Raw genomic sequence first — 17,638 nt, 5'->3', positions numbered from 1 at the left:
AGCGGTCATATTATGTGTTTCAGCTGCTGTTCAGTTGCAAAGCCCATTGAAAGCGTTTATTCGAGCCCCTGTCTTATTAGGATCTAAACGCCTTTGGAAGAGCAGTCCGCTGATCATTTTGGATTCTGCACAATTTCCTTAAACTAGCATTGATTAGTCTTATCCTTGACTTTGGACTGACGTACTCACGCGACAATCCACTGTCTATCAACAGTGCCAGCTTGCCCAGTATGTCCAAAAGGGACAGAGATCCCTAAATCTGATGTTCCACGCGACCAGTGGCCTCGCATCACGCACGTAAGTTGATGTTATGTCGGTCCCCCCCGGCGGGCGAGTCCCCGGCTGCTCGGAAATAGGACGTTCCAGACTCTGGTGAGATCCACAGGTCATCCATTTGAAAATGAACGAATCAAAGCCGCAGCCTTGAACGCAAGTCTGAGGATGTGTTAAGTCGGTTACATCGTTAGAGAACAGAAGACATATTTAACAAGTTGGTTTGCCCTATTGTAGAAGTTCAAATGTCAATATAGTTACATAAACATGCCAATGCAACGTATCAATTCTTCATAACCATAAGATGTGATAAGCTTTGGCAAACTCATTTTCTCAGATTGGGCTCGAAGAGTGAGGTGAGCCTTCTGCAAAAAATGCAGATCGACAAGGTCTTATGTCAACTGTATAATAGCGAGAGGTATGATAAGGGTCGAGAGAGGTGAAGGAAGAACGAATTTGCATTTCGAATCACTGACTTGATTTATTTTTGTTGTCCAAAGGCAGGAGTTTCGGGTGCTGGCATTTGGTGTAATATGAAATTTTCCTCGAGTGAAAGAAGTAAGAGAAAGTTGAAGATAAAATCAGATCCAGATATCAAAGAGGGTGGTTTGAGGAGGGAACCTTGGGAGAGGTAAAGAGAAGCGAGCCCTTTATAGGCCGATCTCAAGCTGTGTCCATCAGACACGGGTATAAGAGTCATCAAGAAACGGTCCCAATCACATGTATACGACACAAAGTTTCATTTTAATTGTCTTGTTATAGAGCTGGAATTTGGTGTATTAAGACATGTGCTTGCCTTGTAATTTGATTTTTATCCAATATTTTTATGCATGAGGACAAAATACAGCGGAATTTTACCAAACATAGTGGGTCAAGCTGTACTTACATTTTGCATAATACTGTATTAGCTTGGAAGTGGATTTGATCTTGCAACTGTTCCAACTTCAAATAATGTTCTATGTAAGGTCTTGAAACTCAAGTCTCGTGTGAAACAACTGCACTGTATCTAGTTTAGCGTATTGATTGGCACTATTGGCTTAGTCATCAAGGTCGCGTGGCTCGTCCCCAGCCACTGCGAAAGTCTGATTTGTAACCCAGCCACCACGTTTATCGAGCCACAGCCCCTTGGGTTGGGGGCGGACTAAGGCCGACTCCAGTGGAAAGTGTAAAAGAGATGTACGGAGTACTCCATATGCGGAAAGGTATACGTATCATGAATCGACAATTCGAGACCATGGCAGAGTTAGGTTTGTGCCTGATGCATTGGATCCCGCCCCACATGAACCAATTCCAATTCAGGGGCGTTGAGTTCTAACATTCGAGAACGAGTCCATTTCTGCCGCTAGAATGTGTCAGCCCCAATTACTGTAGCCGTGGTGAGCCGAGTATGTGGAAGAGAAGTTATGCGTAAAACTAGTGAACCCCGGATAATTTCACCCCTTCCAAAGAGATCTTCCTTCCCACGGGTAGCCTACTCTCTTTTCTTACTTCGCCCCAACTCAGACCCCCGACCTTAGACTCAGCCTCCAGAAATAAAGACTCTGGGGTTCCCGACTTGCTGCCTGTGACGATCCGACACTCCGCCCCGCCAGACCCAAAAGAACCCAAAACACTGAAAAGTTTGAGACCATTCGTTTTCACTTGCATAAACACTCGTTCACCATTCTGGGCTATGTGCTTCACTCTTTCGATGTTACCACGATCTCAAGTCTAGGCCCCTTCCCTCCCCTTCGCTATCTGCAACCCCGGTCACTTGTGCAACCCGCCAAGCCACTCGCGACACACGAGCATTCCGTTGTTTCGAGGCTCCTACGTATCAGGGTCCGGCAGTCCCTTCCTTCCCACCTGCAGCTCCCCTCTTAAATAAGTGAAACCCTCCGTCAGGGGGTCACCGCCGCCACAGTGTCTTCCGCAGAGCACGCCGACCCGAGCACATCGGATTTCGGCAAGGTCTTATCTCATGGGTCGCGCGCCTCTCTCTTAGGTGGAACTTTTGACCCATCCTTTCGCCAGGGTCCTGGGTTCCGCGCCCGAGAAGGTTATAGGAATGTCGCGCCGGTCGCCGTCCCACGCAGCAGCAAGATGTACATCCCCAACACGACGTGGACGTGGTCCTTCGCTGTGGTCACCTTCATTCAAACACTCGTGACGCTCGCTCTGGAGATGTATGGATCCTGAAACCATGACCTTGGCTTGCTTCCCCCTCAACTAACGAGTTTTAGTTACATCTTTGTTAATTTCCAGGTGCAAGAAAAAGCCAACGACAGTCCTTCGTCCAAAACTATCCCGACTTTCCTCGCTCTATACAGTTTCGGTTTCCTCTACGAGCTGGTATTGGTCTACGATGCCCTGCGAGCGAAGAACACTATTCAGATTATCGGTCTTTGTTTGTGCAATGTTGGACTTTTGATTTACGGCGCGGTTCAGGTCCAGCAAATTCGAAATGCGGTCAACGTCTTACATGACAACCACATGATTGATTCCATTGTCTGGGTGCAGTCGGAGCCATTCCTCATTATAATTCCATGCATCGTGGGCCTGGCGACCTTTTTGATGACCTTTGTGGCATACAAGTTATACGACGAATTTGCCTGGACAATCTACAAGCACATCAGTGCTGATCTGCGCATGAAACGCCGGTATTTGACCTATCAGGTAAGTTGTTGGGGAATCGTTGAAGAGCAATGACTAACCCGCTCTAGATCTACATCGCCCTTTTGAAGTTCGATTTCTTCTTCTTCCTCGGTTTCACCGTCCAGTTCCTGGTCGTCGTGTCATCCTCCAGCCATAACGCCGAGTTCTACCTCACTATCGTTGCGATTCCTGTGACCATTATTATCCTTGCCTGCGGTGCCTGGTTTGTTCGCCGAGAATCGACTAGCGGTATGATCATTATCATTGTAAGTCAATCGAACTTGAGATTGCACCATTTCAGGATCTGACTATTCAGCTCCTTTTCTTTGCCGCCATGGCCTACTTCGTTTTCAAGCTCTTCCGTATGTACGCCGCGGCGACCTTTAAGGACTATCTCCCCGCTCGTCCCTCGATGACATTTTTCGCCGTCATCACGATCATCCTGATTGTGATCACGATCATCAACGCTTGCTTGTGCGTGAACAACTTCCACCGTGGCTTGAAACCGCACATCAGCAAGAAGAAGATCAAGCCGGAGGAGAAGACTACCGAGCTCACATCCAACTTGGCCGCTGGCGGGATCCCATCTCGAATGATGATCGACTGATCTTGCATCTATTTCATGTGATCTCTCGGAATTGAATCACGAGCGTTTTCTTTCTTCCTTCCACGATTGTTGGACAAGCGTTTTTTGAAGCCTATGCGTTTTATTTGGGCCTTATGATACCTCACCAGCGACCTTCATTTCTTGTTCTTCCCCAATTGCCTTACCGGCTTTGGTCCAAAAATCCTGTGACTACTACCTCGCTTTACAAGCCTTGACGATTGCCGCGGTACCGTTACGGAGGTGATCTTATTTTCTCAATGTCTTTACGACAGTCCATCCTGGACACTTTTTCCACGACCCCGATTACTCTAGCATATCAACAAATCAATGTGTTCAATATAATGAAACGAGCCTACCTTCATGTCTGATCTAACAAAAACAAAACATATCCGCATAATTGATCTAAGTAAGTAAAATAGACTTTGACCCTTCAACAGCTCACTTTTTCCTTCTCATTGGTGGGTCGATTGTACTGTTTACGGTAAATTACCATGTTTAATGGTTGTTGTAACAATACCATACACAAGCTAGTATCGATCAGGAAACCGTGATCGTGGCCTCAATTCAACTCCGCAAACTCGCTTCCCCGAACCCCTTCTCTCCTTTTCTTTCATTATTTCGTTCTATCATTCACACCTAACTAATCATCATGGTAAGCTCTTCAACTCCATCAATTGCTGAAATAGCAGCTCAATCTCTATCCAATGCCCTCTCTTTACCCACCAAACCTCCTTTCTTCCTTTAACCCCAAGAACCAATTACGACTTGATCCATCTCTAATTAACCCTGAATCCAGGCTTCTCCTCGTCCTGGCTCCCCTCTCACCTCCGGCGCTGAGTCCGGTGCCGAGTCCAAGTCCGCTGGCGCCGCCGGCGCGGTCGCCTCTGGTTCCTCCGTCAGCCGTCCCTCGTCTCCCTCTGCCCCCGGTGGTCCTCGTGCTGCTATGCGCCGCCGCGCTGCTGCCGATCACAAGGAATCTCTCCGCAATGCTCGCCCCAGCTCCACTCGCTCCGCTGGTGCTGGTGGTTCCTCCGGTACCATGCTGAAGCTCTACACTGATGAGAGCCCCGGTCTGCGTGTTGACCCCGTCGTTGTTCTCGTTCTGAGTCTGGGATTCATTTTCTCGGTCGTTGGCCTGCACGGTAAGTTCCGTTTATATCTCCTGAGGAAGGAGACAATTGGTGGTTTTAAACGGGTTCTAATTTGTCTGTGCGCGCTATCCAGTCATCGCCAAGATCACCCGCAAGTTTGCCGCATAAACAACTCCATCGACTATCTTAACGCATTAGATGACATGTCTACTCTTATCCTTGACATAAGCATGTGATTGCGTCCCGCCACTCCAACTCCAACCTTCCTCAACCCTTTCTCCTATACCCCGTGACATTTCGTCCTTTCCGCTGCACTAAAAGCAGCCAGGACCCTCCGTTTTGGCTACGCTGGTGTGACTCCTTTTTTTTTAACTCAAAGCTTTTCTCTCAACATGTGTGGTGTTTTTCGTTTTTGTGGGTGCTGCAAATGAGCATCCTAGACCTATCCGCTGTGTAGGTCGGCTGAACTGTCTATCTCTGTTTTGTGGCGTCTGTACGGCTTCCTGCTTCCTTCCCTGCGATATTATGCGCTGGAGGAAACAAGCGAGCTTGCACAATGGTGTCTCGACAGTGATGGAGTCCGAGGCTGTGTACCATATCCGAGCTAAATGTGTTCACTGTCTTGCATTGGATCATTAATTGACTTGATCCCTGTGATCTTGCATCCGGTTATTTACTTTGCCATCGTAGATGTATAATTCATGTACCTGTCTTTTGCCGCCCAGCATCTATGGATCTGGAGTGGATTCCTTGAATCCACCGCCCTTTATCCAATCAACAGCTGTCAATGTTTGAAGTTTCCGAGAGACTTTCAAAGGTTATTAGATTGCATAACCTTGGTAGATGATAAGATGGGGGAGGCAAAAGCAAACATCCGGTCGGTCAATGTCCGTGGCCTTCAAAAGTTTATATACATTTCTGTCCTTGAAATGGTATGGAGACTACTCCGTACCAGAAATAAAAGATATTTAACCTAAGACCAACTACTAAACTAGCTGCAATCAGTTAGAGGATATGTATTTTGCCGAGCTGTTCTCAATTAGGAAGCTGTATGTCATGATATGTGGGGTGTATCAATTAGGCTCAAGTCTATATCAACAATGACAATAACGGATCGAGTAAGCCTATCACTAATTCCAGAAAAATTCCTTTATCTGCAGTAACGGATTCTCCCGAGGAGAAAGGCAGGAAACGTCTCCATTTCACCCCAGACTCCACCCGAACGCACTCTTATCTCGATAATTTATCAACCAATCATATCACTTCCAGAACTAGCTCACTGATAAGCTACGAGAATCAACCAATTCCCTCGAGTACCATGTGGACTGGTACCTTTGATTTGTTTCTCAATTTTCAATTTTCAATCCGTGGTTCTATTCGATAAAGTGCCGGGTGGCGGGGCTGGACCCCTTCATTCCTTATGCTGTGCCGCCAGGAGCGCCCATCAAATGTCCAATCATTGGTGAGACTGGTTCCTGCGAATGATATTCCGTATGCCTTGCCATTACGAGAGCCAATGTTACTCTTATCTAGACTTCGCTTGCGGGTCGCGGGAGATATCTAAGCCCTACGATCATCTTCCGGGGTTGGAGTGCGAGGTCGGAGAACCTTGATGCGTTTTTGTCTACTTATATCAATGTGCTGCCCTAGTGTCACTGGAAGTGTCTCACTCTAACCCGACTACAAAGCATTCGGCTTGATATAATCCTCTCTATTAGGGATTGATCCCCTTCTATCTCAATTGCGTTCACGGCTACTTCTTCGACGTCATACATTGGTCGCATCGAGCCCTACCTTTTTTCTTGCACATAGCTGCTACTTATCTGATCAGTGCTACTGATCCCACACCATGTCGTCTGGGACGGTTTCGTTCGAGGCACCCTTGTCCCAGGGATTCGGATATGGTATTATCCTGGGACTGGGATTTGCCTTTGCTCTTCTCATGATTTTTATTACCTGGGCTTTAAAACGGTATGTCCGAAAAAATCTTATTATCTCTTTCACACACTAACCATACTATTAAACACCAGATACCAGAATGAAGTCCAAACTTCCGAAATGTTCTCAACAGCAGGCCGCTCCGTCAAGTCCGGTCTTGTCGCCGCCGCGGTAGTGAGTAGCTGGACATGGGCAGCAACACTCCTCCAATCCTCTTCAGTAGCATACAAGTACGGTGTCTCGGGTCCATTCTTCTATGCATCTGGTGCCACAGTCCAGATCCTTCTCTTTGCAACTGTGGCCATCGAGCTAAAAAGACGAGCCCCCAACGCGCACACTTTCCTCGAAGTCATCCGCGCGCGCTACGGCACAACTGTCCACATCGTCTTCATCGTCTTTTGTCTGATGACCAATATTCTCGTCACGGCTATGCTGCTGACTGGTGGATCGGCGGTCATGACATCTTTGACTGGAGTCTCGACTACCGCTGCTTGTTTCCTCCTTCCTATCGGTGTGGTTCTGTACACGCTTTTCGGTGGTATCAAAGCCACCTTTATCACTGATTACATGCACACTGTGGTCATCCTGGTTGTTATCTTCCTATTTGCTTTCTCAGCCTATGCGACCAATGCCGAGCTGGGTTCGCCTAGCAGAGTCTATGATGCTTTGGTTAAGGCTGCTAAGCAACACCCCGTTGAAGGTAATGCTGAGGGCAGCTACCTGACTATGAGGTCAAAGGAAGGTGGAATCTTCTGGGTGATTAACATAATTGGTAAGTTCTATCAATACTGAGAGTCGGAAGTATTTACTAATCGACACAACAGGTAACTTCGGAACTGTATTCCTCGACAACGGTTACTACAACAAAGGTATGTAGCCAAGAACAAACCCAGTATCTATCAAAAGGAGAAAGACTAACTCAAGCAGCCATCGCCGCAAGCCCTGTTCACGCTTTCCCTGGCTATGTTATCGGTGGTCTCTGCTGGTTCGCCATTCCCTGGCTCTGCGCCAGCACACTAGGTCTCTCCGCTCTCGCTCTGGAAGGCAGCCAACGCCTTAGCACCGACGACGTAACAGCCGGTCTAGTCCTGCCCTTCGCCGCCGTCAAGCTCCTCGGCTACAGTGGAGCAGTCGCAACAACACTCATGATCTTCATGGCTGTGACATCCGCGTTCTCAGCACAGCTCATCGCCGTGTCATCCATCTTCACCTACGATATCTACCAAGCCTACATCGACCCCAACGCCAAGGGCAAGCGTCTTGTCTGGATCTCGCACATGACTTGTATCGTCTACGCGATTATCATGGCTGCGTTTGCAACTGGTCTCTACTACGCCGGAATCGGTATGGGATACCTATACCTACTCATGGGCGTGATCATCTCCTCTGCCGTGTTCCCCGGTGCCATGACACTACTCTGGAAGGGCCAGAACTGGATTGCAGCGGCCGTCTCCCCTCCTCTTGGATTGGCGGTTTCCTTGATTGCCTGGCTGGTTACCACGCAGACCCAATACGGTATTCTAACGGTGACCACGACCGGAGAAAAGTGAGTTTTTTCTCGTTCGCCTTACTCGATCGGATTTTTAACTAACATTTCTCCAGTTACCCCATGCTAGCAGGCAATGTCGCTGCCCTACTCAGCCCAGTCGTCATCTCGCCCGTTTTGACACTTATCTTCGGCTCCCAAAATTACGACTACGTATCTATGCGCGAAATCCGCAAAGTAGACGACACAGAAGTCGCCGCGGACGCACATATCGATATTGAACTCGTTCCGGGCGAAATAGGACCCAGCCAAGACGATAACGAAGAAGAAACACGCAAACTTAACAAAGCTGCTTTCTACTCCCGCACACTGACAGTCTTCATGGCCTTCGCCATGCTGATCCTCTGGCCGATTCCAATGTACGGTACCTCGTACGTCTTCAGCAAGAAGTTCTTCACCGGCTGGGTCGTTGTCGGAATCCTGTGGCTGTTCTGTACACTTTTCGGAGTGGTTATCTTCCCACTTTATGAGGGCCGTGAGAGTATTGTTCGGGTTGTTAAGATGATGGCATTTGATGCTGTGGGGACAAGACCGGCTGTTTACCGCGGAAGAAAGGCGGATGAAATGCAGGCTTCTGGGGTTGCGACGCCGACAGAGGCTATTGGGGAAAAGGCTAAGGAGGCGGAATCCTCTGCTTAGATTGATGATTCTGTATGATGGGAAATTTGGGCTGGTACCACTTTGGTTTTTGGGTCGGATGTGTTTTTCTATACCCCGTTATCGATTTATTAATACGATATACAATGAATATTATGGATTATTATGAAATTCTTTCATAACAGAAATTCTGTGCACCTGGGCAGGCAAGTTTCATCAGATGATGCTAGGATAATGCCAACTTGGAAGCATAAAAACGATACAACAATTGAAAAACAAGACCCCAGCGCCAAAACATTCCCCAAAAACAAAATCAGCTCGAAAAGCAGCACTCTAAATCAAACACCGCAGCAGACTATTTGCGCTCACTTATAGTCAACTGGTCCATGCTGCTGCGGTGGCGGTTGACCTTTCTGAGCTTCGACCTGGGGTACTACACCCCCATGAGCTTGAGGAGGGGATTGCGGTCCTGGAGGTCCCCACTGGTAGTTTGGCATTACCGGGGGCCGAGTGTCAGGTGTAATGTCGGTCCGATCGCTTGGGTTTGTTAGTACATTGGTTATGCAACATGTGCTTGGTAGATAGTATCCTACCGAAGATCCTGTGAGAAGCGACAGGTGTAGCACAAGACTTCCTATACAATTCATTAGCACAATAGATCAACCAAGGTACCAAGCTTCATTTCAAAAAATTTCCAACAAAAAGTTGTTGTGGCGCAGAATGACATACCTTATACTTGTGAGTCGAGAGAGGAATCACGGGCTAGATGTAAATATGAGCAATCAATTACCGAGATAAAGTCCAGATCCATAGAAATGACGGATAGAAAACATACAACGAAGCAAACTGTGAAAAAGGGCCTATATTTTCACGTTAGTCAGGCTCTCCACATCAAGGTGCTCAGCCACATACCACCGGGTGATGCAATGGCCATTCCAGTTTCGGCCTAAATACAGGTCATTGATCAGCAAAGCTCACATCATAATCGTCAATGAAGAAACAGGCATACAATTGTAGCAGTAGGCGCGGACATTTTCATATCCCTCGAGCATCGAAGTGAACTCTGTGTAATCCCTGTCAGTGTTCCGCGATCTAGATGGGGCGGGTAGTCCACAGGCTAAACACAGGCCAGCCAAAGGATCTGGTCCCCACTCCGGCGTTGCCGGAGATTAGCAATCGAGTTCAAAGCTTACCATGAGTCCCAAAAGTGATACAGATCGCCATGATGTTGTTGAATGATGAAAGAGCGCACTTGAGGGAGAAAGGGTGTCGACGTCAACAAACCTGAAGGCAGCGGCGTTAAGTGGCTTGGCTCCTTGGCAAGCACGTGAGGTCCATGCACATGTGATTTATCAGGTACGTACAACAACAATATGTATTGTTCATGGTCGGGTAGTTTTTGACAAATTTCAATTTTGAAAACGAGCTCAATGCATGTGGGAATCTTATTCAATATTCAAAAAGCCTGTTTACATAATGTGGCAATAATTTGCATGCATGTTGAAGCAGCCTGGCATCAAAAGCCCAGGAAGATATAACCAAAAAGAGATCGCTGTTCAAAGCATTTTGTAGCTTCCAATCATATAGTACCAGCACTTGATGTAGCACATAGATGCTGCATTCATTGATTACTGGGTCTTAAAGAGGAGGATAGCGCAGTGGCCCAGGTAGAAGTAGATGAAGTGCTTCGTCTCTGCAGAGGCAATGAGTATGAATTTGAGAGGGAGAGGAGTGCAGAAGCTGACCGTGGGTGACGAAGCTACCAAAGTTGCGTCCAACAACACAGTGCCAGGTGGCACCCTTCCGGGAATCGAACTAGACCGCGTTGTTAGTATCGAAAGGAGGAGGGGTACATCGGTTGGGGTGGCGGGTCGGACCTCTTTCTTGATGTACTGTGCGATGTCCTGAAAGTAGTCAGTATGCGATCTAGAAAGCCCAGGGAAGCGTAGAATGCCTTTATACCTTCTCAATATGGTATTTCTCCATGGCCTCAATAGCTGGGAAAGTCAGTCGCATTTCATTCTGTCGGGTGGGTGGAGTCCCATACCGAGATCGATAGCCTCTCGCTGCATGTCTTCAGTCTAGGCGACGGTGTCAGATTCGACTTGCAAATATCAGGCGACAGCTATCCTACCATATCGACCGATTTGACTTGCGCTGTACACGGGTTAGCGAGATAAACAGCATCTGGTGGGGAGCAAGACTGACCTTCCATCTTCTCTTTCTTTTCAGCAGTCATGTTTGTGAGAATAAGATCTGAAAAGGCGGCGGGTTTAAGTGTAGCAGGGTCCTTTGCGTGAACGAAACTTAGGAATTGGGGAGCACAACGGCGCAATTGAAGCGGGCGCGTCAAAGATACGACTGACCGCTTTCCAAGGTTCAGCTGAATTGGGGTTACTGCCGGTACAACAAACAGTACCGCTTTTGTCACCGCTTAACCTGCTATGAAAGACGGGAAAAAAAATTTGCTGCAAGTACTTTTACTTCCACACTTGCTCGAGGCTTTTCCAGCTACACCACTCAAGGATGGAAAATACTCGGGTGTTTGTCAGTGGGCTTCCGCCCACTTGCTCAAATGATCAGCTTCGCAGTCATTTTGCAACGCGCTTTCAAGTGACAGATGCCCATGTCTTGCCTAAACGCCGCATGGGTTTCGTCGGCTTCAAAAGCCATGAGACAGCTCAAGAAGCCGTGAAATATTTTAACCGGACCTTCTTGAAGATGTCTAAGATCACGGTAGATATTGCTCGACCGGTATGTCATTTCTCTTGCACATCTTTGTCTTTCCATTATCCTTTTTGCTTTTTGCTTTTTTGCTTTCGTGCACGCTGACCAGTTCAGTTGGTCTTGAGACTGACAAGGTTTATTGTAGATTGATTCCAAGCCTAGTCATCCGACACGACGTGATGCAGACAACTCTGCGGAGGGTGCACTCAAGCGGAAGAGGGACAATGAAAAGGCACAGGACCCCAAGCTGAAGGAGTATATGTCTTTGATGCAGACGGGCAAGACCCGGACATGGGCAAATGATGATACCATGGCAGCCCCAGCCGCGGATTCCGCCCCGGTCATTAACCAACTTCCCAAAGACACTAGTGTGGCGGAGGAAGTGCCTTCCCAGCCCAAGAAAGCCCGGATCGAAGAGCCCCTGCCTGTTGCTACTCCCGAGGAACCTGAACCGATGGTCATCGACCAGAGTGAAGAGGACGGGACTGAGGAGACACCAGCACAGGAGGAGCAAGGTGAAGAAGAGGCTGCCCCTGCATCCGACATGGACTGGCTGCGGTCGAAGACAAGCCGTCTGTTAGGCCTTCTGGACGAGGATGAGCAGGCCGAGTTTGAAGAGCGAAAGGTCGACAAGCCGGTCGAGTCTCGGAGTTCCCCCAAGGATGAATCTCGTAGTGCAGCCATTGAGAAGATCACCTCTGAGCCTTCGCCCCAGCCCGAGACTAATGTTGATGAGCCAGTCGATGAGCCAGCAGAAGAGGAGGAAGCAACTGAAATTACACCAGAGCAGGCAAGAAATATTGAGCTCATCCGTGATTCTGCTCGGTTGTTCTTGAGAAATCTTTCCTACGACTTGAAGGAGGAGGATCTTCACCCTCTATTTTCGCCGTTTGGCAAAACTGAAGAGGTTAGTACTTTGTTCCCTTGCGTTTGCCTCCATTACCCACCCTTTCCCACCATGCTAGCATGTGCTTTCATAGCATTGCCGGCGGTGTGCTCGTATGATGACTGTCCTGATAGGGACATCTTATGCAAAACGCAAATGATGTCACCAGGCAAGAGATTTTAGTAGATGCTTCTTGATTATCTGAAAGAGCTACACACCACATTCCATGCACAAGACTTCTTATTTTTCATTGCTTCGATTAAGTACTAATGGAATGCAGATTCATGTGGCTTTTGACACTCGTACTGAGACCAGCAAGGGGTTTGCCTACGTGCAGTATCATGATGCTGATGCTGCTGTTGAGGCATATAAGACCCTTGATGGAAAGCATTACCAGGGTCGCCTGCTTCATATTCTTCCGGCTGCCGCCAAGAAGAGTTACAAAATTGACGAGTATGAGTTGTCCAAGCTTCCCTTGAAGAAGCAAAAGCAGATCAAGCGTAAAATGGAGTCCGGTTCCTCATCATTCAGCTGGAATTCCCTTTACATGAATGTGAGTTTTCGCTACGACGATGTAAAAAACTTCATGCTAATTATCATTCAGACTGATGCTGTAATGTCATCCGTGGCTGAAAGACTTGGCGTTTCCAAAGCAGAGCTTTTGGATCCCACCTCCTCTGAAGCCGCTGTCAAGCAAGCACATGCTGAGACGCATGTGATTCAAGAGACCAAGGCTTACTTTGCCTCGAACGGAGTAAACATTGATGCCTTCAAAGAGCGTGAAAGAGGTAACACAGCTATCTTGGTGAAAAACTTTTCGTATGGTGTCAAGTCTAGTGATCTCAGATCGTTGTTCGAGCCTTATGGCACGATCATCCGACTCCTGATGCCCCCTAGTGGTACTATTGCGATTGTCGAGTTTGGAAGGCCTGATGAAGCGCAGAAGGCCTTCAAGGGTCTCGCTTACCGCAAGGTGGGAGAGTCGATCTTGTTCTTGGAAAAGGCTCCAAAGAACTTGTTTGATGGCACTGCTAGTCCCCAAGTTGCCGCTCCAGAGGTGCGTGGAAAGGGTCAGGGATTCTCTACCTCGGACACCTTTGCCGCGGACGAGGTTGAGGGAAATACCGTCACATCAACTCTCTTCATCAAGAACCTGAGCTTCACAACCACCAACGAGGGATTCTTGCAGGTTTTCCGGCCTTTGGAAGGGTTTGTCACTGGACGCATCAAGACCAAGCCAGACCCCAAGAAGCCTGGACAGACACTCAGCATGGGTTTTGGTTTTGCAGAGTTCAGAACCAAGGACCAAGCCCAAGCGGCACTTGTTGCCATGGATGGCTACAAGTTGGATGGACACGAACTTGTCATCCGCGCCTCCCACAAGGGCCACGATGCTGCGGAGGAGCGGAGACGGGAAGACACAGCCAAGAAGATCGCGGCGAGGCGGACCAAGATCATCATCAAGAACTTGCCGTTCCAGGCCACGAAGAAAGAGATTCGTTCTCTCTTTGGTGCGTACGGTCAATTGCGTTCCGTCCGTGTTCCTCAAAAATTCGATCGTTCAGCTCGCGGTTTTGGTTTCGCGGATTTCATCAGTGCTCGCGAGGCGGAAAATGCCATGGATGCTTTGAAAAACACGCATTTGCTGGGCCGCCGCTTGGTGCTGGAATTTGCAAACGCGGAGGCTATCGATGCCGAGGAAGAGATCGCAAAGATAGAGAAGAAGATGGGAGAGCAAGTAGACAGGGTCAAGATCCAACAGCTTACGGGCGCAGGACGAAAAAAGTTCACTGTAGGGGCCCAGGAGAACGACGAAGCATGAAGGTGCCGAGTCTCCTTCTCCCTGCAAGAAGGGCGTTGAGTCCATTGGCCGACGACCATCCCTTGCGTTTAGGGGAAAAACGATGTACGATTACTTGCAGCCTTTTTTTGTTGATTACCTATGAGATAGTAAAAGAGATACCCCGAACACGTTCTGCGGCTGTCAATGCGCCTTTCGTGCAGCTCGTGCATTATGCATTTCATCCATGTTCGTCCCTATTCTAGGTTCCTTAACCCTAACCAACCCTATTACACTACAACCTCCTTTGCAACGGGTGCACATCCCCATTGAACAAAAAGACCTTTTGGCTTGCGAGTTATGTACTGTGTTTATTTGTTGATTACTCTTGAGATCAGCTTGACCTACATTCCAGTGCTGATTGTGGTGGTGGTGGATGGACGAACATTCCTCAAACTGAGCAATCAACGACGTCGCTGGACATCCAACATTCCAACGAACCTAGGATTGCCACTGATTATAGTTGATTATTGTCAACACTAGTCCGACCGATACTGCCCCAAGGTCACTTCGAGCTGCACAAAATCTCCGAGACGCTTGTCACTGGATCGTGCTGCTAGCCATCCCTTGCTTCGGCAGCACTTCCTTCATATCGTGCCCTTTCTTGACTCCTGATTTGTCGCGGCAAGGACGGCTGGCGGCCGTCCTTTGCTCCCCACACAGTGCCTGGACGCGAAGGCCCAGGGACCGGGACCTGCGTAGGAGTATGGAGCTGGCGTTCGAGGGACGTGGTGCAGGCAAAGCACACCTGCCGGAACAATGTTGCTACTGGGACTACAGAACCCCTCTCCCAGGGGAGTTATGGTTCCCTATAAACACCTTCTTGCTCGCTCTCACATTCTCTTTCCCAGGTTCTGACATTCTCTTCAGACATTTGCGTTCTTGGGTCGCTGTGTGCTGCGTTCTTTGCCAGGCAGGAAGCATTTGACGGTGCCTCTCAACTCCCTCCTCGTTGGAATCTGTCATTCTTTTCGAGAAGCCCGTCCTTGGTCCGCTCCATGGCTGCTGACTGGCAATCAGAGTGCCTCGTGCCTCAGAACCAGCCCTCTCTCGATACCGTTGGGGCTCATTCAGATCGGGCTTTGCAGAATACCTCTGGGAATGTCCAGTCATACAATGATGTCTTGACTCATGATGTCGCTGGTCGTGATGACCATCTCCAGCAGATGGGTTACAAGTATCCTCAACCTCCTATGCATCATCAAGTCGCCGCCCCCAACCTGCACCACCACCAGCAAGTCGCAGCTCGGCTTCATGCTCGCAAGCTTCGCCGGCTTCACTCGGTAGGCCCTAATGTAGCCCCTCGACGAGGACGAAGCTACCTCAAGTCTCAAAAGTACTTGGAGTATCGGGCACGTCCTCGACGGGACACTGGTAAGGATGGAGAACCAGTGTGGTCTGATGAACTGGAAGATGCCTTCCAGCAGGGTAAGCAACACGAAGCCATTCTACCAGTATTGAAAGACCTAACAGTCGAGTGCAGCTCTCGAAGCCAACCCTCCGATGGGTCGACGCAAGTGGTCCGAACGGGGCAAGTCATACGGCCGGAATGAGTTGATTGCCGAATACATCTTCAAATTGACTGGAAAGCGACGAACTCGCAAGCAGGTTTCGAGCCACCTTCAAGTACTTGACTCATTTCTGAAAGGAGACCCGGACTGTGAGTACTATTCAAATGGGGATAAGCCAAATTACGGTGATTAATATGGGTTATAGGGGAGCGTCTTGTGCGTGAAGCATCCGCTGAGCGACCAAGTGGACATTCTCAAGCTTCAACACCCAAATGGAGAGCTTCCATGGACCATGGAGTGTCCAGTCACTACGGTGCCCCACAGCAGTACCACGACCCTATGCGCTCGATTCAGCCATACGCAGGAGACCTACCGCCTCCTCACTATACTCTAGGCTCGAACATGCAAGAAACCGGGACCAAAAACATTCATGGCTTCAGCTTTGACATGTGGGTCAGCGCGCCTCAACAGGCTAACCGCGTTGACAAGGCTCTCCATGCATACACCCGTCTCCAAGGCGACCTGCATCACCCTGCTCCTCCTACGCCGCTGGAGAATGTTAATGGTTGGCGAACATCATTCCCTGAATTATCATCGATCATTGACGAAGGGTCTCTTGACTGTGACATTATCATGCTGGAGGTCAACTTGCAGCTCATGACCGACTTCCCTCCCCCAGGATCTCGTCTTGGTATTCAATTAGACCTCGACTTTGCCCACCCTACCGCCGGTGACGTGTTTATGGTAGGCCAGATGGAAGACTGGACCTGCAGTACACGTATATATGAAAGTGGGCGAGCGCAAATGGAGACATACCACCCACTTCCGAAACCTCAATCAACCAAGATCAAGCCTCTCTTCGAATCGCAATGGTGGGCGAAGCTCTTCACTGAGTTAACCCAGGATAAGCGCATTGCGGAAGACTCTGCTCAGCAAGAAAACATTCAGTCTACTGATGAACGTACCCGACGCTACCTGCGTTCCCTGTCAGCAGTACAGGAGATCCGCGCTACTCCACCCAGCTCCCGGCGGCTATCCAACGCATTCCAGGGCCATGGGCAGCAAGATGAGAGTGAGCGAATGGCCATATTGGTCTGGAAATTCCGCCAAACCCGCCCTGGCGAGGTTGGCACAACTACTTGGCGCCGGCTCATTCCGCCACCGGATCGGACTCAAACCAATAGCCCCCGGCCAGGTGCTGGTGTCGGTGTTGATCTTCCCCCTCTCTCCCTGGATTCCATCCTTCTCAACAAACCCTCTCAAAGCGTCTACCAGACGCAGCAGCCTCATGATCTGATTCACCAAGGCCAATCCCACACACAATGGCCCATGTACCCATCATCCCACGACAATGTGGCTAATATGTTTAATGCCTCTGGTCATCTTGACTTTATGGCCTCTATCACGAAAGCCGAAGATGCTCTCGATCATAAGACAGCCGTCACCTCCGTGCTGGACTCCTTCGCGACCAGCCTCGCCCCGGAGACATCCCAACCAACCAGCCTAAGCATTCCCAGCGGGGGGAACGGGGGGCCAGTGATGATGAATATGCACGACATCCCACTTTCCCACCCATCTCTTGGCTACAACATTGGTCACGACACTGGCCATTACTTGCCCCCTCAACAGCACAGCGTTGGTCTTCATGACAGTAACAGCCACAGTGTGCTAAATGGCTTCTTCGGAACGGGATCTCAATCCTTAGAGGATCTTGGCCATGCCCAAGCTTCCTGGGGTGCTCACACCCCCATTCCAGGAGATGTCAGTGCCGGTGGATATCACCACATGCCATTTGCAGAGCACCAAGCTGTATCGCGCGAGCCACAGCAAACACATCATTTCGATGGTATCTCTGAAGACTTGATGGACAAGCTCGTTGGCCGCATGTCAAACGGTCCTAGTATGCACGGGGCAGGCCCCGAACATACAACTTCCTACGCAGATGATGGGACTGTGGATGCAGTGTAATGTCCTAAATCATTGAACAA

At 49.1% G+C, this 17,638-nt stretch overlaps 7 protein-coding genes across 7 annotated transcripts; 5 read left to right on the top strand and 2 right to left on the bottom strand.

Moving 5' to 3' along the window:
* Positions 1-2,355: 2,355 nt before the first annotated feature.
* On the top strand, positions 2,356-3,514 carry N7520_011821 (uncharacterized protein; the record flags this gene model as incomplete). The annotated part of the gene is made up of 4 exons (XM_057145754.1): positions 2,356-2,438; positions 2,496-2,928; positions 2,976-3,173; positions 3,224-3,514. The coding sequence occupies 4 exons, from the start codon at positions 2,356-2,358 to the stop codon at positions 3,512-3,514; spliced, it is 1,005 nt and encodes a 334-aa protein (XP_056991508.1).
* Positions 3,515-4,163: 649 nt separating this feature from the next.
* Positions 4,164-4,773, top strand: N7520_011820 (SEC61-beta family protein; the record flags this gene model as incomplete). The annotated part of the gene is made up of 3 exons (XM_057145753.1): positions 4,164-4,166; positions 4,311-4,656; positions 4,739-4,773. 3 exons carry the CDS (start codon positions 4,164-4,166, stop codon positions 4,771-4,773), a joined length of 384 nt encoding a protein of 127 aa, XP_056991507.1.
* Positions 4,774-6,454: 1,681 nt separating this feature from the next.
* Positions 6,455-8,728, top strand: N7520_011819 (sodium:solute symporter family protein; the record flags this gene model as incomplete). The annotated part of the gene is made up of 5 exons (XM_057145752.1): positions 6,455-6,576; positions 6,636-7,315; positions 7,368-7,412; positions 7,471-8,089; positions 8,146-8,728. 5 exons carry the CDS (start codon positions 6,455-6,457, stop codon positions 8,726-8,728), a joined length of 2,049 nt encoding a protein of 682 aa, XP_056991506.1.
* A 323-nt stretch (positions 8,729-9,051) lies between these two features.
* On the bottom strand, positions 9,052-9,910 carry N7520_011818 (rhodopsin family protein; the record flags this gene model as incomplete). The annotated part of the gene is made up of 4 exons (XM_057145751.1): positions 9,052-9,223; positions 9,599-9,632; positions 9,696-9,749; positions 9,880-9,910. 4 exons carry the CDS (start codon positions 9,908-9,910, stop codon positions 9,052-9,054), a joined length of 291 nt encoding a protein of 96 aa, XP_056991505.1.
* A 404-nt stretch (positions 9,911-10,314) lies between these two features.
* Positions 10,315-10,925, bottom strand: N7520_011817 (dynein light chain DYN2; the record flags this gene model as incomplete). The annotated part of the gene is made up of 7 exons (XM_057145750.1): positions 10,315-10,379; positions 10,432-10,501; positions 10,540-10,590; positions 10,649-10,683; positions 10,734-10,767; positions 10,821-10,843; positions 10,895-10,925. 7 exons carry the CDS (start codon positions 10,923-10,925, stop codon positions 10,315-10,317), a joined length of 309 nt encoding a protein of 102 aa, XP_056991504.1.
* A 287-nt stretch (positions 10,926-11,212) lies between these two features.
* On the top strand, positions 11,213-14,121 carry mrd1 (RNA-binding ribosome biosynthesis protein MRD1; the record flags this gene model as incomplete). The annotated part of the gene is made up of 4 exons (XM_057145749.1): positions 11,213-11,440; positions 11,559-12,320; positions 12,580-12,852; positions 12,904-14,121. 4 exons carry the CDS (start codon positions 11,213-11,215, stop codon positions 14,119-14,121), a joined length of 2,481 nt encoding a protein of 826 aa, XP_056991503.1.
* A 1,016-nt stretch (positions 14,122-15,137) lies between these two features.
* Positions 15,138-17,618, top strand: abaA (transcription factor AbaA; the record flags this gene model as incomplete). The annotated part of the gene is made up of 3 exons (XM_057145748.1): positions 15,138-15,567; positions 15,623-15,799; positions 15,856-17,618. 3 exons carry the CDS (start codon positions 15,138-15,140, stop codon positions 17,616-17,618), a joined length of 2,370 nt encoding a protein of 789 aa, XP_056991502.1.
* Between the last annotated feature and the right edge of the window lie 20 nt (positions 17,619-17,638).

Source organism: Penicillium odoratum (assembly GCF_028828045.1).
Source record: "Penicillium odoratum strain IBT 22623 chromosome Unknown utg000008l_segment0_segment0, whole genome shotgun sequence".
In the NCBI taxonomy this organism is placed as follows: domain Eukaryota; kingdom Fungi; phylum Ascomycota; class Eurotiomycetes; order Eurotiales; family Aspergillaceae; genus Penicillium; species Penicillium odoratum.
The sequence above is the reverse complement of the archived record's forward strand: the minus strand, read 5'-3'. Positions and strand labels throughout refer to the sequence as shown.